General features: G+C 25.4%; 5 protein-coding genes across 5 annotated transcripts; 2 read left to right on the forward strand and 3 right to left on the reverse strand.

Moving 5' to 3' along the window:
* Positions 1–261: 261 nt before the first annotated feature.
* On the forward strand, positions 262–4,168 carry LOC114125094 (histone H4 transcription factor-like). Its single transcript, XM_027988588.2, has 10 exons — positions 262–517; positions 1,551–1,709; positions 1,968–2,213; positions 2,278–2,417; positions 2,503–2,680; positions 2,772–2,918; positions 2,980–3,178; positions 3,236–3,502; positions 3,578–3,716; positions 3,785–4,168. Exons 1-10 carry the CDS (start codon positions 439–441, stop codon positions 3,866–3,868), a joined length of 1,638 nt encoding a protein of 545 aa, XP_027844389.1. The 5' UTR covers positions 262–438; the 3' UTR covers positions 3,869–4,168.
* A 1,487-nt stretch (positions 4,169–5,655) lies between these two features.
* LOC114125069 (28S ribosomal protein S30, mitochondrial) lies at positions 5,656–8,470 on the reverse strand. The gene is made up of 9 exons (XM_027988554.2): positions 8,258–8,470; positions 7,950–8,171; positions 7,656–7,859; positions 7,445–7,589; positions 7,024–7,366; positions 6,778–6,945; positions 6,371–6,583; positions 6,177–6,306; positions 5,656–6,022 (listed from the first exon to the last, which is right to left on the reverse strand). The coding sequence occupies exons 2-9, from the start codon at positions 8,165–8,167 to the stop codon at positions 5,749–5,751; spliced, it is 1,695 nt and encodes a 564-aa protein (XP_027844355.2). The 5' UTR covers positions 8,168–8,171; positions 8,258–8,470; the 3' UTR covers positions 5,656–5,748.
* A 291-nt stretch (positions 8,471–8,761) lies between these two features.
* LOC114125068 (exosome RNA helicase MTR4) lies at positions 8,762–18,019 on the forward strand. Its single transcript, XM_027988553.2, has 17 exons — positions 8,762–8,951; positions 9,316–9,444; positions 10,229–10,315; positions 12,949–13,200; positions 13,280–13,454; positions 14,135–14,449; positions 14,508–14,751; positions 15,063–15,194; positions 15,276–15,436; positions 15,509–15,785; positions 15,931–16,103; positions 16,379–16,681; positions 16,760–16,948; positions 17,032–17,195; positions 17,263–17,425; positions 17,542–17,704; positions 17,770–18,019. The coding sequence occupies exons 2-17, from the start codon at positions 9,335–9,337 to the stop codon at positions 17,925–17,927; spliced, it is 3,066 nt and encodes a 1,021-aa protein (XP_027844354.2). The 5' UTR covers positions 8,762–8,951; positions 9,316–9,334; the 3' UTR covers positions 17,928–18,019.
* Positions 11,195–12,443, reverse strand: LOC126549545 (cyclin-dependent kinase-like 2). Its single transcript, XM_050199002.1, has 3 exons — positions 11,991–12,443; positions 11,689–11,938; positions 11,195–11,603 (listed from the first exon to the last, which is right to left on the reverse strand). The coding sequence occupies exons 1-3, from the start codon at positions 12,339–12,341 to the stop codon at positions 11,269–11,271; spliced, it is 936 nt and encodes a 311-aa protein (XP_050054959.1). The 5' UTR covers positions 12,342–12,443; the 3' UTR covers positions 11,195–11,268.
* A 2,391-nt stretch (positions 18,020–20,410) lies between the features above and the next one.
* Positions 20,411–24,545, reverse strand: LOC114125085 (glucosidase 2 subunit beta-like). The gene is made up of 9 exons (XM_027988579.2): positions 24,283–24,545; positions 23,959–24,171; positions 23,428–23,612; positions 22,732–22,955; positions 22,585–22,663; positions 21,838–22,108; positions 21,272–21,462; positions 21,057–21,194; positions 20,411–20,963 (listed from the first exon to the last, which is right to left on the reverse strand). The coding sequence occupies exons 1-9, from the start codon at positions 24,386–24,388 to the stop codon at positions 20,808–20,810; spliced, it is 1,563 nt and encodes a 520-aa protein (XP_027844380.2). The 5' UTR covers positions 24,389–24,545; the 3' UTR covers positions 20,411–20,807.
* Between the last annotated feature and the right edge of the window lie 523 nt (positions 24,546–25,068).

Here is a 25,068-nt window from a genome sequence, read left to right on the forward strand (position 1 = left end):
ACAACTATGGTATAGCACCTATGTTACTAAAACAATAAATATGTATAAGACCATAAAAAAGTTAATTTTATAATATATATCTTATAGGGCTTATAGTCACCCGTTGACGGTTTTTATTTTTTTTCAAACAAAACACCATCCGTATAATTTTCTATTCAAAAAATTCGATTTGATGTTCATGGTAGAAACGCGCGCTGTAACGTTTCAAACACAAAACACTGTTGACAAAGTTTACCTGATAACTCGTAGTCTGTTGTTATCATAGGCATCTATTATAACAATAATATTGAATATAAAATTTTAAATAACATAGCAATGGCAATGACAATCCGTTAACCGTTGTCGACTTGTGCGATAGCGCCCTTTTATAAATGACGGTTTGCTCGTGACTTAAGTAGGTATCTACTTATATAATTAAAGTCACTAGTGATTGTCACGATGAACGTGGAGAGCAATGATGACACATATTATCTGAGGAGGAAATCACGGCGGGCCGAAGAGTGCAGGTCCAACGATGGTAAGTCGACATTGTAATGATATTAATAGTTCATACTCAACCTAATCGTGTGTTCAAACTGATATTGTCGGCCAACTTTTTGAAATAAGATTATATGAATGTGCTTAATACCTAACATAAAAATGCACTGATTATGAATTTGTTGTCAGTTTTTTAATTTTTTAAAAGGTATTTTTGCCTTATAGTTTGATAATATTAATGGAGAAATGCAGGTTTTTTATGGGTTCTCATTTTTTCAATAATAAAATACCTATAAGTATATTTTTTTCATTGTAAATTATTAATATATTTATTTAAAATTTGTATCTATACTATGGGTACCAGTATAATAAGTTATTTTTCTAATTTTTAATGTGTTTGCTTGAATGAAAGAATATCTAATGAAACCATTTAAAATGTTAAAATACACATTATATTGATACATAAAAATGTAAATTATTCAGTTTATTTAAATGGTTGATTCTTTCAAAGTAAAAAAATAAAAAAATAGTAGTAGCTGGAAATTAATTATACTAATGACTCCCAATACTCTTGGTTGCAATTCTTGTGTATAAATAAATATATGTATATAAAAAGAAAAAAGAAAATACTATTAATTGACAATAGTTAGGTATAGTGTTCATATTTAACACCTAACAAAGTTAAAATCAACTTTTAGTTTTTCAACATATAGTATCATATATTGTATTGTATTGCAATGCTTAAAAGTAGTCATTCAATTAGTTAGATTATTAATACATTTCTATATTCATTTTAGTGTTTAGTAAAGAATATTTATTTTAGCATACCTATCTTATTTGAGTTAAATTAATTATTTTCCTAGTCATCATGAAAAATAATTTATTACCTATATCTACTAAAACGGTTGGTTGGCTGAATATCATACCTAAAATTCTAAATTCAGATAATTATTTTATTTTTATTTTATTTTTATACAACACTGTACTATTAATTTTCCCATTGAAAGTGTGTTGGATACTAAGATCAATTGAAATTTTATTGGTAAAATAAACTCATGTATGGATATGTTTAGATTCAATGTTTGCGGCGCAGACATATTTATCGGTTGATCAGAGAACTGACTGTGGTTCAACCTCCATGATGGAAGACAAACAGTACTGGTGTGAGCAATGGGTTCTAGCTCATCGTGAAGGCAATGTTCCTGAAGAAAAAAAATATGTTGCTAAAAAATGTAATTATTCTTAATAATTTAATTACTAATTAATATACCTAAATAAAACCTAAATTGATGTAGTAATGTAATTATTAGATTGTAAATAATGATACTGATAATTGATTATAATATCTAGACAATTTTTATGATTTTGAATATTGATTAATATGATATTAAGAAAATAGTACCTACTTAAATAGTTATTTCTTTTGATTTTTAATCTAATTAAATTAACAGGTACCTATTAACTATATGTAAATTATTTGTTTAAAATAGGTGTTGTTACAAATAATTCAGATGATACAGAATCGTATAAGTCTAGCTTGGATTTAAGTAACTTGAAAGAGTACAAGATGCAACAACCTAGGAAAAAAAAACTGGATTTGGACCAGATAAAAATGAGTTACTGTTGTAGATGGGGAGACTGCGATTATGAAGTATCTTCTTTAAAAGATTATCTTCAACATGTTGGCGAGCATGTAGATTATTTATGGACTGAAGAATGGCAGAGCAATAAAGAAAGTATGTCAACCCCTTTTTTTAAAATTATTATTATACAATTTTAAAAACTAAGTATTATTTTCAGAATGGTTTTCATGTTTATGGAATAATTGTACATTCCAATCAAATTGCGAGGTGAAGTCTACAACCCATGTAAATTTCCATGCATATCACACACAGCTTAAATGTGTCGGTTTGGCGGTTTTAAGTCTCTGTGAAATACCTGTATGTACATTGTACATACAATAAAAAATCTCAATTAAACAACTTTAATTTATTCAATTATTACTTTATATTTTGTTCTATTAAGGGATGCAAGTTGAACAGTGATGGTGCTAACATCTTACCAGATTTACCCAGTGAATTTGAATGTAATTGGAAAAATTGTAATGATCGTTTTGAATGTATGCAATACTATGCTTATCATGTAGCTCACCATTTAGAAATTACAGAATTTAAAAATTCTAACTTTATCTGCCCTTGGACAGGTCTGTAAATGAAAATGTATTTTTAATTTTTTTACATCAACATTATTTATACTGATTTGTAATCATGGTTAATACTCATATTTTTAATCAGATTGTACTTTACAATTTACTGCTCGTTACCGATTAGTCGACCACTTAAAAAGTCATACTCAAGAAAAATCATGTGCTTGTCCTAACTGTGGTATTATGTTTGCCACTTACACTAAACTGAAAGATCACTGTAGACAATCAAATAAAGGTAAAAATAAAAGTTAATATAAATAACATTATAATTTTAAAAAAAATTACTTATTTTTCAGACAAAAGCAATCAGTGTAAATTTTGTAAAAAAACATTTTCATGTGAACGACTTCTAAAACAGCATGTTCGTCTTCATATTAATTATTTTAAATGCCATCAGTGTGATGCATCATTTGCTAGAGCAATACAACTATCTACTCATATACGTTACCGTCATTTAAATATAAAACCTTTTGGATGTCATTTGTGTGAATCCAAGCAAGTATACCATAATATAATTGTTTTAACAAAGCTAAGTTTTTAATTTATTTTTAGGTTTGTACGCAAAGTAGATCTTTCCACACATTTACGAAAACATGCATCTGGCCCGTTATTCAAATGTTCAAAGGATGGTTGTGATTTTTCATGTCGAAGCGAATACACAATGAGAAAGCATATAGGGGTAGAACACTACAATGCAGAAGAATTATATAAATATTATTGTCATATGTGTGGTGATTTGTTCTTAAGAGGTTCATTTCTCACTAAACATTTAAAAACTGATCATAACTTTCATAAACCAGCTGGCTTAAAACGTTTCAGGTTTTTAATTTACTGTTTTTGTGCATTAATTTTTTAGTTATATTAAATTTATTTATAATATTGTTTAATTTGTAGGTACATTGAAGATGACGACGGGTATTATAAACTTCAAACATCAAGATATGAGTGCTTAGATATACAAGAACAAAAAAAAATTAAGCTGATCAATCCCAAAAAAGTGGTTGTGAAGAAAAAAAGTCAAACTACGTGCAATGTTAGTTTTATATTTATACTTATTTATATATTTTAAATGGTTTTTAAATGATAATTACTTGATTCTAGGATAAGCAAGCAATAGAATTTGTTGTTGATATTTTATCGTATTCAAGTGATACAAGTGATGACGACAATGATGATATTGAGTGACTTAAGATAAAAATATGAAATTGATTTTCAGTTATTATGCAATATTTAACATTTAAGATAAATAAGAAGACTATTATTTATTAAGGTTTAGTGTGTATTTATAAATTATATTTTTAGGATTTTTAGTATTATGAAATTTACTGTAAAAAAATAACTACCATTTTTTTTCTGATAATTTTCATAATATTTGTAGTCTTATTGATGAATATTGAAAATATTATATTTATTAATCAATAATCACTAATCAGTCATCGAAATGTAATTGTGTGATAATATAGTATATACTAATTATAATACATTTTTATATAGTTTAAAAATAAATCACTGTGAATACTTGAAATTTCACCAAATGTTTATATTAGTGTTATTTATATACAGTTAAATTTTTTTTAAATATGGCTTTTTGAGTTATTTATAGACAATTGAAATTTTTGATTTTTCTTAGAATTTTTTTTTTGAAATGTTGATTAAAAAACTTGAAAATTTAATACAAGGTTTCTTATAAGTTGTTCTTATTTTAGTTAGAAAAAAAAAAATCAAAAATCACAATTTTTGAAGTAGAACTTTTTCTTGAGGTATGGGTGGAAAATAAATCGTCACAAAAATGAAACGACAGATATTATGGTGTATGGATGTGTGTGTAAAAGTGCAACAGAAACATATACTATATGCTTATTGTATATACTCTATACAGTATAGTATATACTTTTTACATATACATACCATATGTATTATGTATATAGTATATAACACAGCATTTCATTTATATTATGAATAGATATACACAAATAAACAAATGTGGTACACGTCAAAATTTCAAAATTGTGAAAATTTACAAGTAATTTTGTTTATAATTTATAAAATTTTTTGCATTTAAGGTTTATAACATTCAACATTAAGATTTCCTTCAAATAGCTATAGAGAAGACTAGAAGCGTCATAGGAAAAAGTGTTATGAGGGTCTGCATTTTTAATTTTTACAAAATCGTGTGACGATAACGATTTATTCTGAAACGATTTTTAATATTTAATTCAATAAATATAAGTCGTAGATATTTGAAAATTTCACCAATTATTCAGATTAGAATTTTCTTTATATGAATTAATTTTCAAAATATTTCACTAATTTTAAGGTTATTTATAGGCATTTAGAATATTTTTTTTTGTTTTGTTTTTTTTTTATAAATTTCGATATCATTTTTTTGGTCAAGTCAAAAAACTTGAAAATTTAATACAAAGTTCTTCATGAGTTAGTTTTATAGTGATTCAAAAATTTAAAGAATACACGGGCACAATTTTTTTTACTTCATATGTGAGTACTTGTTACATTCCCACTTTTTGTTATTACCTACAAATGCCTGATCTACTAATACTCAATAATTGAAGCAACATTTCTTATAACTAAATTATATTTATGTAAATAACGAATTACAATTTGTGCTGTACCAAAAATTTTTAATTAAAAATAGTGCTATATAGTGATTAATTGATGCACTTATATTTTAAATTTAATGTCAATAGGTGCTAATTGTTTGTAAATTAAAACTTCAAATAAATATTTATAATAATTTTAAGTCTTAAATCATAATTAAAATGACATGTCTATAACTATATAAATGTTTAATAAACTATAAATACAAACGTTATTCTTAATTTCATAATTTTATATACTCCTTCGGTTATAGATACTTTATATATCAATATTAACTTTCAATTTACAAATGTATAGAGCGAAGGATTAAAAAAATTGTTTAGGTACAAAAATAATGAGCAGTAAATTAGACAATGTTTTAAATATATTATACTTTTATTTAATATATTTAATATTTCTTCTAACAAATACCTTAAAGAGTAATTTAAAGCAATAAAAAAAATAGCACACTAAACATCTGGATAATACATGTCTCTGAATCGTTTTTTCCTAATTCTTCTGCCCTTATCTCTATCCTTACGTTGTATATAAGGTCCATAATGATCATCAAGTCTTCTCTCATTCAGTGGATCTTGCTCAAGTTCAAAGAAACGTCTTTTTGCTTCAAATGGTCTGGTCTCATAATCAATCTTATAAATACGTTCCCAGTCATAAATTTCAGGTACAAGACGATGTCTAGGTCTGTGAGATGTTAAAACTTTGTATCTATCATGTAACCATACCCTATAAAAATATAAATTTATTTAATAATTTGTAAATTAACTGGGAATACAACATGTTATTTTAAATATAATACAAAATATTTATTATAAAAAGCTAAGGAAATTAATTAATAATATTAATAATTGATAATTAACATTAAAATATTTTAATTTACCTTCTTGTAACATCGTCTATGTTAGCCACTACTTGTTCTTTACTAAGATATGGAGACATTTCATGATCACGTGCTTTAGGAACATTTACATAACAACTCAAAAGATCTTTTAACACATTATCGTTCCAACCTACATACAATATATTAACAACATGTAATAGTTATTTTATGATATTTAATTGTTTATGACATACCAATAACGCTATTATCAGTGATATCATGAAATAGTTCCGTTTGTTTTGTTCCCCAACAAATATTACTGGGAGCAACTGGTCTGTTAATGTCATCTTGACTTTTAAAGAACCGCATAGTATTTAATTGGTACATATAAAATGACCATGTTTTACCATTTGTAATAATTGATTGATTAACAAACGGATATGTAATTTCATTACAAGTTGTAAAACCTACAAACAATTAACAAATTAAGATATTGCTGATTAAATAAAAAAATAGCATGAATTAATTTCAAATTTAAAATATATAATGATTTGACATTTTAACACAACCTAAACCTTTTACCAATTTTATCCGTTTCCAATTCCAACTCAGAGAATGAATCAAGTTTAATAATAACAGAAATAAAATAATCAATTTTTACCTTGGTAAGAGGCTTGACCTATTAACCAAGCAAACGATGCTAGAATAGATTGTGCATGAACAGCTTCTTGGTGTTCTAATTCACCAAAATTTGGTGGTCTATCCTCTAAGTATTCATTTGTGTGAATGGACAACAAACCAAATTTTTGAGGATCATTTGGCCAAAAACCTGAAATCATTTTTAATACCTACTATAAATATTTTATAAATTTAAAAATATTTTTTCATTATACAATTAGTAACAAACCTGGTATACTGACACCATGTCTCCTTTCATAAGGTAATTTATGGTAAATTGTAGGATCATAATCATAATTAGGAATACCAATTTCTTTGAATGCAGTTTTTGGAATATCAATATCAGAAGACTCAGGAGTAGTAAGTGTCCATTTATCTAAGGGAACTGAGGGCAAAGGTAAATTATGTCGCACTTGTATTGTAGGTTGACCAAAATAATGAATCCATCTATCAACAGGATTTTTTAAATTCTCTTTGGGTACATTCTTTTTCTTTCTCATTTCTTCATCTTCTTTAGTGGCTGAAAATCCGTGTACATTCCAAAATCCTTCTATCCGAGGTTCATAATCAATCTAATTAATAGTTAATTGCCATATAATGATGATTTGATACAGGTATTAAGAATTAAATTGATAAAAACAAAATCATACTTGAGCTTCAAATAAATGTGGGTAATCAGCAGCCAAATTGGCTAAGAATATACGATTTACTTGTTCTGCAACACTTTTAGCCAATTCATTTGTTAATTTGGATTCAACAATATTTTCATCAGAATTTAATGCTTTACCTTTGCTTCTAAAAAAATGATTTAATGATGTTTCAATTAAATATCATTAAAAGTAGTATATTATTATTACTAACCTATTTCTATTGTATTCAAAAATCAAACTATCTTCTAGTTGAGGTTTTATACGGTCGATAAATTGTTGACAATCATCATTTGAAAGTCGATTAGGAAGAGTGTCTACTTCATAAATTTTAGTCTTTGTTACTGTCTGAGCAAACGGCAAAAAATCATAAGGAAGTATTTTTTCTTTTACTACTAATGACTGCCAGCCGTAATATCTAAATAATTGAAATGATATATTATATTCATAATTTAAATAATAAATATTATTAATAATAATATTGTTAAGTTTAATCAATCAATCTAACCTGGGCATGTTGATGCCAATGGATTTTTCTTCAATGGTACCGAGGTTACGAATTTTTTCATGGTTTTTCAGTTCTTGACGTAACAATGTTGGCTCAGGTTGAACGTCTACAATAGGTGGATATTGTGCGCGACTTTCTTGACGACAAACATATGCCGAGGCAAGGGATCGACTAAATACATTAGGCACATTACGCTTGGGAATTCGAACGGTCAACATGGCTCTAGAAACAAATACATATTTAAAGTAGTTTAGGGAAACGTCAAAGAAAATTTATGAAATTTTATTTTAATAAATCGTTTCACTTACTGTAGAGCCTATAATTCTATAGATTATCGACAATTTATTATAGAATACAACTTTTAAATTAAACTATACATATTCTTCTTATTATTAAACATTAAAATAATAAATACAAATAAAGTATAAGTGAAATATTATTAAACATTAAATAATATCTAATATAAATATTTCATTTGTCTTCACGTTGTAAATTGTACTCAATTGTAGTAGTATAAAGTATTGTCATTTTTCACTTATCAATTATCATCACGAAAAAAAAATGTGAACCGGTATGGTATTATCAAAGATAATACCGGTCCTTACCAGTAACCATGGTTTTACCTGTAAAATGTCTTACCAGCAGCGCTTCCACATAAAGTGGTCATAATTGGAAATGATTTTCCTAAATAAACGTAATCAAAGTATTTTTTGGCGGGGAGAAGTTTAGTTGTCCTACCTTATCAGCTTCTAAAGCCGTGGTACTATCTTAAATCGTGGTCTTAACTCCTAACCTATAAAATACATAAAATAAAAAATATTACCAATTTAGTTTTTTAATAACATCTTAAATTTCAAATTTATCATATTGTTTGTATATTATACTATATTATGCACAATATAACATATTAGCATGTATGTAACTGTTATTCTTGAGTTTTGTGCAGAGTATGTATAATATATAATAATTTTTGAAGAAACAATTTTGACAAATTATATTGACGTGAGTTTTCATTATTTATAATACGAATACTTTTAGATGTATCATTTACTTTATACAAATTATTATAACTAAATACTAAGTTTATATATGATGACATTAGAACTGTTTTCAACTTACAGATACTTTTATTTTTATTTATAAATAAAATAATGCTTTTGCAAAGAACTAAGAATACCAGTATATTTAAAATTTGAATTTGAAACCATTTTAATGTCATATAAATGAAGTTATTTTTCACTATCCATGATATGGGTTATTATTTTGACAATCTGTTCATTTTTGATCACATATGTGCTTTTAAGAGAAAAACACTTGAGTGTATTATTGTTATCTGACAGTTTTTCATTATTTTATTGTATTTCAGTTACTCAATTTTATAAATAATGGATGATTTTGGTGACGATTTATTTGATGATTTTGAAAAGCCATCTACTACTTCTTTTTCTGCTGGAGTATCAAAACCCAATGATGATAAACACAATTCTGATGATAAGTATGAACTATGGAACCTAGTTAAGATTTCTTTTAATCGTTTTTAAAATTATAAAATCAGTTTAAATGATTAATAACAAGTGAAGATTTTAATTGACATATTACGTTTACTAATCGGATTATAATTAATAGTGTTATGCATTCTTAATGCTAAGGTTCTTGACAGCCGTTCTATTTAATACAGTAATCATAAATAACTTTGAGCTTAATGAGCTTAATATAATAGAGAGAAAGTAACTTGGTATTAATTTATGTTATTTAATTAAATCAATTATTTATACATTTTTATGATTCACAATAGCAAATACATTCATTTTATAAATCTTATGAATTAAAAAAAATGTAATTAAAAATAACTTAATACTTAATTTAAAAACTACGGGAGAGAATTTCTCATATGTGCTATGTTAGATTGATTTATATAAAAGTATTAGTTACTGAAATGAAAAATATTATTCGATTCGAAATATATCATGTATATTGTATAGTGTTATAAAGGTACCTATACATACAGAATATTATGTTTGTATTCCTGCAATTTAAATGTTTCACAGTTATGGCTATCAAGTTAAGAACCACCATTTGTTATAAAAATAATAAATATTCATTAATTCTGAGTGATTGCTATATTATTATGTTTTCACTATTGTAAGTAGTTATAGAAATTAATAATAATTGATATCAAAAAATATATTATAATTGAAAAAAATTGTTTAGTTTAAAACTAACATTAATTTATTAAAATGTGTTTGTAGTTAATTGTTTTATTTTTTATTTTTGATTAGGACCACAAAACGGTCATTACAACTATCTGATGATGAAGACGACAATTTAAAAAAGACAAAAAATCCAGATGAACTATCTGCTTTAGAGTAAGTTATGTTAAAATGTATTACAAATGTGAATAATATTAAGGTCAAATAATGATTAATAATTATTATTGGTAGAATTATTAAAATAATATTTAACAAAAATATATTTTTAATTTTAATATTATTGAAATATATTACATTCTACAATATTATATTGCTTTATAATTACTAAACTTTGTCCAACAAAAGAACATGCCACTTCTGCACGTCTCCACATTATACTTAGTCATCTAACCTGGTCTACTCTAGCAGGATGTTGCTTAGAGATGTAAAGAAGAATTAATTTTCTTTGTGTTATGGCACATTTACTTGCTGAACAGAGCATAGTGAAGTTTTTAACCTGAATGTTTTATTTTACATAATATCACAATCAATGTGCACGTTTCATCCCAAAGTTTTAAAAATTGTATTTACATTTTAACATTAAAATTAAAAAAATAAATACAAGTTATTAGTTACTCAATAATAAGTAGGTATTGAGTATTATTTTTGCTTTACTCATCTCGCTGCAGAAATGTGGTATACTACTTATGGACTTGAATCTTTGGAAAATATAATAACAATAAATTATTAATAAAAATGCATATTTAAAAAAATAAAAACACAAGTCTGAACAAAGTAAAAAATCTTACCTTTCAAAACCAAAATTATTTTTTTAAAATAAGAAATATATTGAAATGATTATTTTTGAATTATCAATGAAAATTTTAAGCACAAAGTATTAACATTGAAATAATTTTCTAAAAGGCAAATAATATGCTTAAAATTATAAATGTGTTTAGTTGATCTTGTAAAAATATGCACTAAAATTTAAAAAATAAATATGCTTTACTCGAGGCTTTAGTACATTATACTTTATAATATATGAAGTTACCAAGATGACTATTGAAATTATTTTATTTGATATCAAATACTAATAAACAATTTATTTACAATATATTGTTTGAATTATCTCAACATTTTCCATTTACAAAATATAATGTGTTTAATAAAGATTTGGTAGTTTTCCGTTTTGATGGTATGAATTCCAAACATTTTGATACTATTTCTATTAAATCAATTGGCCATTGAGGAAAGTAGTTATTTAATGCCATACTAACATTTTTAAATGTGCTACTTTCGATATACTTTATTGAAACAACTTTATTAATCTTCTTTATTTTTCTATTTAAATACTTTTGATCTCTGATTGGTACCCCAAAATATTTAACAATTGATTGATATTGTTCTATAGATGTTTCTTTAGTGATTATTGGTTGACCACTCATACATTCTATAAATACTATACCTAATATTTTATAAATACTAATTAATATTTAAATAATATAATATGTAGTTATAGTATAGTTATCAATGTTGTCATTATATTTTACCTAAAGACCAAACATCAATCTCAGGACCATATTTTTGTGTTCCAAGTAACATTTCTGGCGATTGATACCATATAGTACCCATTTCTGGTGTCATAATTGTTTCTTTTTTAAATGAAAGTGCACATAACATTTTTGAAACACCCAAATCACAAATTTTTATTAAACCAGTTTTTGTTATCAGTATATTTTCTGGTTTGATGTCTCTGTGCACAACATAATTTCTGTGCATGTAATCAATACCATTGATTATCTAAAAACTAAATTTTAATTTTGCTATATTTTTTAATAACTATAATTCTCACCTGTGACATAAATTCTTTTGTTAAATTATATCCCAGGCCATTTGGATGATATTCATTAATATATTGACATATATTATAATCCATGTATGGAAAAACAATGTATAAGAAACTTTTAATTCGGAAAATATTTAAAAGTCTTATCACATTTATGTGTTTATCAAGTATTTTAAGTATCATAAATTCACGTAGTACTTCAGGCATATAATAATAAGAATCTGTTATTTTCTTTATTGCAACAATTTCATTTGTCAGCCGATCTTTACATTTCATCACTATACCATATGAACCTTGGCCTATTATTTCGATAGGCTTGTACCTATTAGTTTGTAAATTAATTATTTTACTAGTCATAATAACAGTTTATAAGAAAGTAAAACTTGACTATCAATAAATAAAGTTATAAACTAAATATACCTATCGTTTATGAGTATTTATTTATTAGGTACTCTGAAATATTTTATTTGATTACATTGTCATAGTTATTATTTAACTGTAACTATGATAGTATTTATGTTATCAATAATGTTTTTTGTATTTTTAGAATAACTTGGTGAATAACATTAATTTATTACTATGCAATTACATTTTATCTATTTAAATTTCTATGCATATTTTTGTTTATAATGGGTGGTTTATATATATTATATAGTATATTTAATAATAATCAGTATTGTAATATAATTAAAATGTTTTAATTTGTCACATAATATAAACCCAAGAAAGTTGTTCATAATCTTTAATATAATTATTAGAGTGCATATAAAAATAATAGATAAATTTTTAATAATTTTGATGTTATAATTGATTGTTAATAATAGTAAGGTAATATAATCTACAAAAAAATATTAATACAATTTAAAAAAAATTCTCAAGTTTTAATATTAACATCAAAAAAAAAAAAAAAATTATCGTAAATTGTATCATTTATTTTATATTTGTATTTTTTTGATTGTTTTAGCCTTGAAGTGTCAGCTCCCAGGATAAAAATTTTTGCTGTAGAATCTCTTGATGGAGAATCATGTACTCACGAAATTGCTCTTCCATTAAATTTTGATTATATACCATTAAATCGAGATGCTAATAGAAAACCAGCTAAAGTATATGAATTTGAATTAGATCCTTTTCAAAAAGAAGCTATTGTTTGTATTGAAAATAATCAATCTGTTCTTGTATCAGCTCATACATCTGCTGGTAAAACTGTGGTAGCTGAGTAAGTTTATACTAATATTTTTATATATGTTTAAAATATTTTAAATTTAACTACCAAATTTGTATTGTAATTTTTATAGATACAGTATAGCCCTATCTCTAAGAGAATCAAAACGTGTAATTTATACTACTCCTATAAAAGCATTAAGTAATCAAAAATATCGTGAATTTCATGAAGAATTTGTTGACGTTGGTCTTATTACGGGTGATGTTACTATTAATCCATCAGCTAGTTGTCTTATCATGACAACAGAAGTAAATATTTTATTAAGTTTATTACGTATATAAGGTGTTCTTTAATATTAAAATATTTTTAAGTAGTTGAAGTTTCCTATGGTCTATCACTAGAGAATAGTAGTAAACTTACGTGAAACACTAGATGTATAGAGAATGAGACAATATTTTAATCTTACTTAACACATTTACTGAAGATGTGGCCATTGTTTGCATGTGCTGAATGATGTCAATCAGCCCTGTTATTAAATGCACTACAATTTGATTAGTGTTATAATTAAATTATTGGTTTTTTGTTAGTAATTTTCTATTATATGTATATTGACGTTGTACATTGATAATTAAATTTTTCAATTTTTTTTTTAATTCCAATTATTTTAGTGTCACAACCAATACAATCAAATATGTTACACAGTTAATGTGTTAAATAAATTATAAATTATTCATATTTTAAGTTTGATTATTACTTTTTTTTTTTTTACTAATTCAGTCAAATGTAGATGTTGAAGAATTTAATTTAAAAAAAGTATTCAATTTGTTTATATCCAAATGCGGTTAAAATCATTTTGATTAAGTTGGAAACTATATGCAATTCTTTATTAATAATTGACAGCCTTTAACTTTTTAGTACATACAGTTTTTATAAATTATACTTAACATAATATATATTTTAAATAACATTTTTTTTTTTTTTAAACTAGATTCTTCGTTCTATGTTGTATCGTGGTTCCGAGATCTTAAAAGAAGTCGGATGGGTAATATTTGATGAAATTCATTACATGCGTGATAAAGAACGTGGTTATGTTTGGGAAGAAACTTTAATATTATTACCTGACAATGTGCGATTGGTCTTTTTGTCTGCTACTATACCTAATGCTAGGCAGTTTGCTGAATGGGTAGCTCATTTGCACAATCAACCATGTCATGTAGTATATACTGAATACAGACCTACACCATTACAACATTACTTATATCCTGCTGGTGGCGAGGGTTTACATCTTATTGTAGATGAAAATGTATGTTTGTTGTATAATAATTTCCAATTAAAATTTTATTAACCTAAAATTATTTTAGAACAAATTCCGGGAAGACAATTTTGCAGCAGCTATGAATGTTCTAACCAATGTTACTCAACCAGTTAAACATTATGGACAGCCTAATCGACCTACAGCTAACAATCCAGATAATGAATCTAATTGCTTCAAGTTAGTTAAAATGATCATGGAACGAAACTTTGCCCCAGTAATTGTATTTTCATTCAGTAAAAAGGATTGTGAAAATTATGCCATGCAAATGTCCAAATTAGATTTTACTTCAGGTGATGTAATAATTGTTATTAAGTAAATTATGTTTTTATATGTTTAAATTATTTTTTTTTATTTTAATTATTATGTAGTTATAAAGCTAGGTATAAAATTAGAAAAAAGTTTAGTGTAAATATATGTTTTTTTTTTTCAATAATACTTTGGTCTTATGCATAAAAAACAAAATATTATGAATCACATTTGTGTCAAACTAGATTTTAAATGTTCTTACTACTTAGAAATATGGATAACTTTAATACAATAAAAAATTATTATGGTTTGAATATTTTGAATTTTAATAAAGTTATGTCTTATACTCTTATAGATACTGAAAAAGGGTTAATTGATAAATTATTTGAAAATGCTACTAAAGTATTATCAGAGGAAGACCGTAAACTACCTGCAGTTATAAATATAATACCATTAATTCGACGTGGCATAGGTATTCACCATGGAGGTAAATATTGTTAGCTTATAAATAATATTAATGTTCACAAAATAATTAATGATAATCTTATTTTTATATTATATATTTCAGGTCTTTTACCGATCTTAAAAGAAACTATAGAAATTTTGTTTGGTGAAGGTTTACTGAAAGTTTTATATGCTACTGAAACATTTGCCATGGGCTTAAATATGCCTGCAAGAACAGTTTTATTTACTGCTTGTCGAAAATTTGATGGCAAAGAAAGACGGTTTGTGAGTATTTTGATTATTCTTAAAAAAATTATTATTTTGAACTTAACTCTCATCAGTTCAAATATTGTTAAGATAACATCAGGAGAATATATACAGATGTCAGGTCGAGCTGGTAGACGAGGTTTGGATGACAAAGGTATTGTTATGTTGATAATTGATGAAAAAGTTAGTCCAGATACTGTCAGGGATATTGTGCAAGGAAAGCCAGATTCACTTAATTCAGCATTTCATTTAACATATAACATGGTTTTGAATTTAATGCGTGTAGAGGAAATTGATCCAGAATATATGTTAGAAAGAAGCTTTTTCCAATTTCAAAATCAATCAGCAATTCCAGAATTAGTAGAAAGTTAGTAATTTTTTTAATATTATGATGTATGGTTTATTATTTATGTCGTTAATTTAAGAAATTATACGTATAGCATTCAAATTAAATTACTTTTCTTTTTTTAGATTTTATAATTTGTATGTTTTTATATTTTATGTTTTTGTAGAAGTAAAAGAATTGTCAGTTGAAAAAAACAAAATAATAATAGATAATGAATTTGATGTGAGATCATATTTTTTGATTCGTCAACAGTTAGAAGATTTAGCGAAACAATATCATTCTTTTATAACAGACCCTAAAAATTTAGTACCTTTTTGTAATCCTGGAAGACTTGTCAAGGTTAGTATATTTTAATTTTAAGTAAAATATTTTTTATTAGTAAAATTTTGTTTTAAATGGATATATGTTTTTCTAAAATATCTAAATAGTTAACTTTCTAAATTATTATAATTTATATATCTCTAATTATTCTATCCTGACAGATTTTATTTAAGATTTTATCTTTTCATGACTTATATACTTAATTCAATCAAAATAAATATAGCCATACACATAATATAATATGTTATAACATTTATATGCATTGCTTTTTATTTGTTTTTAAATTATTTTAGATAAAAAAGAACGATGTGGATTTTGGTTGGGGTGTAATTGTTAATTTTAAATCTGTATTAAAAAGTAAACATGAAGGTGGCGGTATTGGCGAAGCAATATTAAATGTGCTATTAAATTTGGAAAGATCTGTTGAAAATACAGAAGATGAGCCTATACCATGTACTTCTGGAAAGTTAGGAGAACCTGAAATTATTAATGTCAGACATAATATGGTTGAAGATTTAAGTTCTTTGCGATTAAACAAAATGCCAAATGATTTGAAATCCCGTGACTCTCGAATGTTGCTGTATAATAATGTTAAAGTAAGTTATTCGATTTTTCAAATAATATGTTAGGCATTAGAAAAAAATTTAAAATTACACATTTATAATTTTATTTAGGAAGTTTTACAAAGGTGTTCAACTGATATTCCTTTATTAGATCCAATTAATGACATGAATATAAAAGATCCAGAGTTTGATAAAGTTATTGAACAAATTGAAAAATTTGAAAGTAGATTGTTTGCTCATCCATTACATGAAAAAGAAGATGTTGATGAACTTTATACTCTATATTTGGAAAAAGATAAAGTACTGAATAATTTTCATTTCAATGCATTTTTAATTTCTATTTAATTAGAATTAGATAATAAAAATAAAAAAAAATTTAACAGGTGGATCGGGAACTTTTAAAATTTAAAACTGAATTAAAGAAAGCTAAGTCGCTCATGCAAATGGATGATCTCAAATGTAGAAAACGCATCTTGAGGCGAATGGGCTATTGTACTGCTGGAGAAGTTATAGAAACTAAAGGGAGAATAGCATGTGAATTGAGCAGGTAAATTACATTTGTAATAATAATTCATAATTGTATTTAAATAATGAATTCTATTTTTGTGTTTAAGTGCTGATGAATTACTAATGACTGAATTAATGTTCAATGGCGTGTTCAATGATTTATCAGTACCCCAGACGGTAGCATTACTCAGTTGTTTTGTATGTGATGAAAAAAGTAATGAACTGCCTGCAAAAACTGCTGAATTAGCAGGACCTTTAAGAAAAATGCAGGTATATTAATACTAAATAGTTGTATATATATATATATGAGTATTTGAGAAATTTAAAATTTTATTACCTCATTTATAACAAAAAAATAAAAAGATAATATATAAATATTTTTAAAGGAACTTGCAAGAAAAATAGCTAAAGTTTGTAAAGATGCCAAGTTAGATATTGAAGAAGATTCTTATGTAGAAGGCTTTAAACCATTCTTAATGGATGTTTGTTACGAATGGTGTCGTGGTGCCACATTCTATCAAATATGTCAAATGACTGATATATTTGAAGGTAAATAGTGTTATTATTATTATTTATCTATAATATGACTTTTTTAAGAGGTTTGTAAATTTTAGGAAGCATAATAAGAGCAATGAGACGTTTAGAAGAAATATTAAGACAATTAATTCAAGCATCCAAAAGTATTGGCAACACTGATCTTGAAAATAAATTTAGTGAATCTGTAAAGATTGTTAAAAGAGATATTGTATTTGCAGCAAGTCTTTATTTATAATTGTCTTTATTTTTCTATGACTTTTTTATATTTCTGATGTAACTGTTAACATATATTATTGAATAATTAATACAATGTTAATTGTAAATTTATTTTATTTTTATGAATTTCTGAAATTTTAGTATATCCTATTTTTTAAGTTCTTTACTAAAATTGGTTTATGATCTGCATCTGATTAAATATCAGTTATAAATAACAAACAAGATTTCTATATAGAATTAAGATACATTGAAATTAACCCTAGAACTTTCATACGGAACCACCTTAAGCAGCTGAAAACTTAATATCAAAGCTCGTATATTGATAAACCATAGTGGTAGTAGTAAACAATTCAAATTCCAATACTTAAGTAAAATTTTTGAAGATGAATAAAGAAGAACAGCTTCTTAAGCTTTGAATATCAAGTTTACTAAATAATCTTGAATCAAACAATCTTTTATCACCAACACAATCATAGACTAATACTATAATCTATTCCACTTTAGAGTGAACCACTCGGCTGATCAAAACTCGTTTTGTTTGTGCATGTTTGTTGCTACAGGAGCGCTGACGACAGCTAATGACCTATCACAGTGCTCCTAACACTCGCTAGGGAGTCTGTTGACTGCTGGCGGCTCAGTCTGCATGCGCGATAATAGTTCACTCTTAGGTGGAATACAATATAGACTATTATAATTAAGATTTAAACTGAAATGGGATAATGACCAAGCAATTGCCAAAGTAATCAAAACAATTTACTTTTGAATAGATAGTAAAAATGTGCTTCAATATATTTAGACTTGGCCTAAGCCTTTGACACTGTTGACCATGTATTATAACTAAAAGAAATGGCGATAATTAACTTGACCCTAAAAACTAATTACAGTAAAACATCATTAATCCAGACTAATTGAGGCTCCAGGTTGTCCGAATTAATGAAAGTCTGGATTAAACAAAATAATCAAAAATTGTAAATTATAAATTTAAGAACATTTTATTAAACAAATTTTAGTCTTAATTCATATATCTAACAATATTAAACCTAAAAAATAGTACATAATTGTATTGTAATCATTAAATATACATACATATTGCATTAAGGTACATCTAGCACCTTTCTAGCCTACATTAGTGTAATGTATGTGTTATAAATGGCTGTCCGGATTAACAAGGGTTTACTGTGAATCATTTTTATCATTTATAACTAACTCAATTTTTAAACAATTATAGAACACTAAATTAAGAAAACATATTTTGTACCTTCATGGTACTGTGTTATTTCTGCTTCTATTTAACGCGCACATACAACCTCAATATATATTACCTCAATAATACTAAATGGATAAGTATATAGTCTTAATTTCATCTGACAACATCTGGAAAAAAATTTTCTGAAAATTTGATCCAATATTAATTTTAGCCTAAGACTATTAAAAAATATCCTGTTTTTATTAAACTATTATTTTCTGATTCATCATATCAATACATTATCTATAATAATGTAAGTACAGCATCTAAAATAAGAATGCTCCCTTACATTTCCAAACAACAGATCCGTTCTACATTAAACAATAATCAAACAAAAATAATTTTCATGAATGCAATTCATAGCATAGGGTGAAATAAATAAATCAAATCTGAATACATTTCAAATCACCTAAAATAATATTCTGAGATTAATCTTAAATTAGTGCCAAAATATTTTCACTTACGTAATATTTTATGAAGAATTTAATTTTCTACCATTTAAAAAATTTTTTCTTCAAAAACAACTATTAATTTTGATTATAAAATAACTTTACTAAACCAATTTTTCATAATTTTAATACCAAATCTAAATAAATAAGGTTATTACCCCCATAATGAAATTATTTCTATCACAATTACCCCTAAATTATACAGATCAAATATATAATATTTTTTTTGTATATTAGTCCAAGTATTTTAAATAACCTTCCTTATTTAAGATTTTTATGATTATTCATAAGACAAAATATTCAAAATCAATTTTTTGAATTGGCTTTTGCAATAAACTGAGGGTGAAACGGCTTAATTGTTTTAAAAGGTAAATATTATGCTGTATAGAATATCTATATAATACATAACGGCTGACAAATATTTTTTTTTATATTTCATATCAAACCTACCTATAACACGAAAAAGTCAGCTACTGGAAAACAAAGCATACAACATGTTGTGGTCATTGGTAATTTGTTAACTTATTTGAAGTTTCAAAAAAATAAAAAACTATATACTTCAATTTAGAACTGCTATAAAATCTGTATAGAAAGTTATGACATTACAGTAAACAGTTAAGACTATGTTTTGGTGTTACTAAGCAAACTACCAAGGTTCTCCAGTTCCGAACTTACTGTGATTCTAAATAATTAAATAGTCTTCAAATCAATAGGTTTACTATTTGATAGTGCCTTTTATGTTTTATCAAATAAATTTAATAAAAATTAATTATTACAAACTATAGATTAAAACACAAAAGAAATAACTTGAATATTAAAGTATTATAATTAATTTATTCTATCTTTATTTGTAGTTAAAATATTTTTAATAGTTTGTAAAAATATTTTATAACAAAACATTATAATATTATGTAGCATACAATTAAAACCATATAGTCCACATGGAACTTTACAATTTTTAAGTTTGATGTTCATTTTATGACTACTTGGGTTTAAACTATCCATCACAATTGTATTTTATTTCAATAGAAACACGTTTAATATTACTTTTACAATTTTATATTTAAAAAAAAAAAATAAGTATATAAATAAAATATAATAATAGTACATTGGTTTTAAATAATAATGAACAAATATATTTTTGTATTAAATACCCCAAAAACAGTTGACACAAATTCAATGATTTAAAATTAGTCAATTAAAATTATAATTCATCATGTTCAGCATCTGTTACAGGTGCTGAAGGTCTCTCGCTGTGCTGTACACAAACGGCTGGTACAACAAAGTCCATAGCGTATTCACAACGATTTGGTTCTGTAGCTGAGAGCAATGCTGGTTCCAGGCCACAACTTAAACGTACCTATATTTTACATTTAATATCATATAATATTATATTAATTTTTAAACTTTTAAGTATTAGATAAGTTGTTTAGTTCAACTAAAATATACATACGTGAGTAGACCTTTGAGGACCATTCCAACAGTGTTGTCCTCTATCATATAACATAGTACGGTATTTTGGTTCACCAATCCAACTGTTCCAAGTACCTAATCTTACTTCAGATCCACCATTTTTGGACCGTTGAGTTATCTATAGTAATTTAATTAGAAAAATGTATGATTTTAAGTTCTAGTAAAACATTACTACAATATTAATAAAATTCATACTTGATCAAAAAGACATAATTTATAAACATATTCACGGTCAGAAAGTTCATAACATTCTCCATCTAGAGCTGCAAATTCATCTTCTGGTCCAAAATCTTTATTCAGTGATTCTTGTAAATGAGTTACTTCACGTTGTAGGTCTCTAAATTTCCTATCAGCTTCTTCAAATGCATTACGTGCTTGTTTGGCTTCTAAAATAAAAATTAAACAAAAACAGTTATTGAAAAATAATAAATACTTAGTAAGGTCCACGGAGTGATTGATTTTATACAAGACACTAAAGTCTTACATCACTATTTAATTCAATTTCTTCATAGTTTAAGTAAAATCACAAAAAAATGTTCAGTACATTTTTATAAAATAAACTTCATGTACAGTTTATCAAGTTAATCAAAAATAAAAGTGGCTTTATACACCAATTTAAGTAGTATGTCTACAATTTAGGCTTTTTCTTTGTCTTACAATATAATAAACTGTAGTTTTAAGAGTTTTAAGTAATAAATAACTATTATTAAATGTAAAAGTAACATTCTAAAACGCAAATGATGTATTAAGTTATCACTTGCCTTCAATTATTAATTTTGTTTCTTCATCATACTGTGATTCATCAAATTCTTCAGATTCTGTATATTTTACGTCATCTTCTACATGGTCACTGTCATCTTCATTTTCATCTTGATCCTCTGTTTCTTCAACTTGTCTATCATTATCAACATCAACTGGGAGCTCGGTATCTTTTGCATCCATGTTTTCCACTAGCATTAATTGCTTCAAACGAATCCAGCCATTTAAAACAAAATCTTCTAAACTAATTTCTTTTTTATTTTCCATAAAATACTAAAAATAATTCATGAACATTTGAATGTTAAATAACCATTTATTATTGTACACTTTATTTTATTTAGGTATTAGAATATATATTTATTTTTTTAATATATCATGAAGGTAAAATCAACAAACAAAATTATTTTAAAAATGTATACAAAATTAATCAGAAGCATTAATAATGAGTCACAATGAACATAAGGCTGTATTCAAAACTAGAAGTGTTCTAAGTTAACTAAAGATATAATTAAAAATATTATATTATTTTTACTAATCCTTTTATTTTAGATGATAAATTATATTGAATTTCAATAATTTACACAAATTATTTGTTAAATATCCTATTTTTTTTGAAAGAAAATTACAAAAGAAAGGAAACAAAAATAAATTAATTGAAAATAAAATTAGCAACTGTTTTGAACAAAATATTAACCATTATTGAATGCTTTTTGTAATTATCATTTTCAAAATAAAATAATATTACTTACATCTTTTTCATCTTGTGAAACAGTACCATCATTATTCTGATCAAAAGTAGCATATGCTTCTACTTCTTCTTCTTCAATTCTACATAATAAAATATTTAAATTTTAATTATTTTTCAAATGTAACCCTTTTTAAAATAAAATGTATACTTGTTATTTTTATTTGTATCTATCTGATTAAATATTTCGAAAGCTTCATTCTGGTCTTTCAGTTTTTCTTTTTCATTTTCTTGTCTTTTTTTTTCATCATTCATAATTTTATATTTTTCTAATGCAGACTTTTCAATTTCCTCTGCTGTTTCTTTGGCATGCAATGTATTATTTTTAGTAAGTTCAGCAGATCTTTGTATTTCAAAAAGTTCAGTAATTCTATTCTGTAATGAAAAAACAAATTATTGAGTAACTTGTTTTATAATTAATATTAAGTATAAAGTTAAATAAGAAAATTCTTTAAAAATTTTACTAAAAATAAATTAGATATAAGTAGTAGTGAGATAAAAATCTTTGGCCAGGGAGAAAAAAATACGTCTAATGATAATATTACTGATATTCTTATTTACACAACTATAAAATTCACTTCACAGAGGTCAATTATTTGAACATAAATTAAAATATAAATGTTAAGATGAGTCTAGGTAAATAATATTAATAATGCAATAATATTCTCTAATAGTCTTCTAATTCCCTCAACATAACCCACTTAACTGAATGAGAAGAAAAAAATTACAAGTTTATTTTTATTCTAAGTAAATAGATGTTGTCCTATTGTATCTTGTGATGCTTTGCTACTGGATATAAGGTATTGTAATATATAAAAAAAAATGTTTAATGATAAAACTAATTTACTTGTTTTTCCAGTCTGAGCTCTTTTCCTTTAGCAATTAATTGAGCACGGATTTCATGGCCAGCTACAAATATTTTTTGAACTCTTTCTGCTTCTTCTCTTGCTGCTCGGCCAAGTTCTTCACAAGTATTCTCACATGTACCTTTCCTTAACATATTTGCCCATTCATCGGATCCATCACAACAATCTACATTGAAAACGTAAATAGTTTTAATGATATTTAAAGGACGTTTTAAATTAATGTTATTATGTTAAGCAATAGCAGGTATACAGACACATTCTATATAGATATACTTCTGGTGTTATAAATTGCTTTATTTTAATTTTTCTTAGAGTCAAATAATATTAGGTATAACTATAAATGTTTATTAAAATTAATTAACTCTATAACATACTAATATTTTGATTAAATTATACCTTAAATCATAAAATAAATTGTAAAAATGATAGGTATGTTTAAGAATTCTTTAGATAGAAATAGCGTTACATTTTTGAAGATGTACAGACTTATGTATAGTTTGTAATAATCGTACCACAAATTCCATCATTTACTCGAGATGATGGTATGACAAGTGACGTGTGACCAGCATTGGTACAATGGAATGTGCCATTAGGACAAGCTGAGGTACCAGGTTCATCACTAGCATCTGGACAGTCACAATAATCATCATTTACATATGAAAAAGGAATTATGTAACTTCCATCGAAACATGAAAAATCTTTGTCGGGTACATAAAGCGAAGCTCCTGAAAAAAATAAATAGTAATTTTATTGAATAATGTACACATTAGGTAGTTAAGACTTTGTATTATTAAGCATCGCGTATTATTATAATATGTTTATAATTGTAGTCTTACTTTCAAATGCGATACCCCTAGGTTTCACTATACTTGTACAATTGATTAGTGTGAATATACCACAAAAAACAGTGATAAATAAATAAAAGTTTTCCATTACATTCATAGTAATATTTAATAGTGACTACTAAATAACATAAATCATAACATAATAGAAATTATTAAATATTTATTTTAGTACATAACTTATTAAATTAGTAGTAACGATACTACAATCTGGCATTTGTAGTTGTCGGCGTGACGGCGTCGGGTGCTCGGGCGAAATCACTAATGAGTTATCAGTTTATCACTCTATCACCGTCGAGTATTGATAACAATTTGTAATAATTGTTATTATCAAACACGAGGTATAACGAGGTAAATCGACTATAAAAAAAATACAATACAGGACGGTATTGACCACACACTAGACCGACTTGATCAAATTCTAAAATTAAACATTAAACGATAAATAAAAAATAATAATTATAAATAACTACATCCATGAATGTTTTAGATATACTTTGTGGGCGTGGGCTTAATACTTTTATTTCTTTAACGCATTTGTTTTCCGTTAATAAGGCATAGTTTCTAGAGCGTAATTAGTTTATAGTACACACTGATATAAAACAGCACTTAAACATTTAACGTATTTTATGTGGGAGGTACCTAGGATTATACTTTATTAGTAAGTATTAACTAGCATAATATGTATTATTTTATTTAAATACTCAAAACAATAATAATAATACAATATAGGTGCACAATGAAAAAATAATATACAATATAGGTATATACCTATTGTAG

The sequence above is a fragment of the Aphis gossypii genome, chromosome 2, assembly GCF_020184175.1.
Source record: "Aphis gossypii isolate Hap1 chromosome 2, ASM2018417v2, whole genome shotgun sequence".
Classification (NCBI taxonomy): Eukaryota; Metazoa; Arthropoda; class Insecta; order Hemiptera; family Aphididae; genus Aphis; species Aphis gossypii.

Coding starts and splice junctions, on each gene's coding strand:
- LOC114125094 (XM_027988588.2), top strand. CDS start 439: ATGAACGTGGAGAGCAATGATGACACATATTATCTGAGGAGGAAATCA. Junction 518..1,550: donor AGAGTGCAGGTCCAACGATG/GTAAGTCGACAT, acceptor GGATATGTTTAG/ATTCAATGTTTGCGGCGCAG. Junction 3,717..3,784: donor AAAGTCAAACTACGTGCAAT/GTTAGTTTTATA, acceptor ACTTGATTCTAG/GATAAGCAAGCAATAGAATT.
- LOC114125069 (XM_027988554.2), bottom strand. CDS start 8,167: ATGTTGACCGTTCGAATTCCCAAGCGTAATGTGCCTAATGTATTTAGT. Junction 7,367..7,444: donor CACATTTATTTGAAGCTCAA/GTATGATTTTGT, acceptor ACTATTAATTAG/ATTGATTATGAACCTCGGAT. Junction 6,584..6,777: donor AGGTCAAGCCTCTTACCAAG/GTAAAAATTGAT, acceptor AATTGTTTGTAG/GTTTTACAACTTGTAATGAA.
- LOC114125068 (XM_027988553.2), top strand. CDS start 9,335: ATGGATGATTTTGGTGACGATTTATTTGATGATTTTGAAAAGCCATCT. Junction 14,450..14,507: donor ATCTTATTGTAGATGAAAAT/GTATGTTTGTTG, acceptor AAATTATTTTAG/AACAAATTCCGGGAAGACAA. Junction 16,104..16,378: donor ATCCTGGAAGACTTGTCAAG/GTTAGTATATTT, acceptor AAATTATTTTAG/ATAAAAAAGAACGATGTGGA.
- LOC126549545 (XM_050199002.1), bottom strand. CDS start 12,341: ATGACTAGTAAAATAATTAATTTACAAACTAATAGGTACAAGCCTATC. Junction 11,939..11,990: donor CAAAAGAATTTATGTCACAG/GTGAGAATTATA, acceptor TTTAGTTTTTAG/ATAATCAATGGTATTGATTA. Junction 11,604..11,688: donor GATTGATGTTTGGTCTTTAG/GTAAAATATAAT, acceptor ATAAAATATTAG/GTATAGTATTTATAGAATGT.
- LOC114125085 (XM_027988579.2), bottom strand. CDS start 24,388: ATGAATGTAATGGAAAACTTTTATTTATTTATCACTGTTTTTTGTGGT. Junction 23,613..23,958: donor AGTAAATGATGGAATTTGTG/GTACGATTATTA, acceptor TTTTCAATGTAG/ATTGTTGTGATGGATCCGAT. Junction 22,956..23,427: donor AGCTCAGACTGGAAAAACAA/GTAAATTAGTTT, acceptor TTTTCATTACAG/AATAGAATTACTGAACTTTT.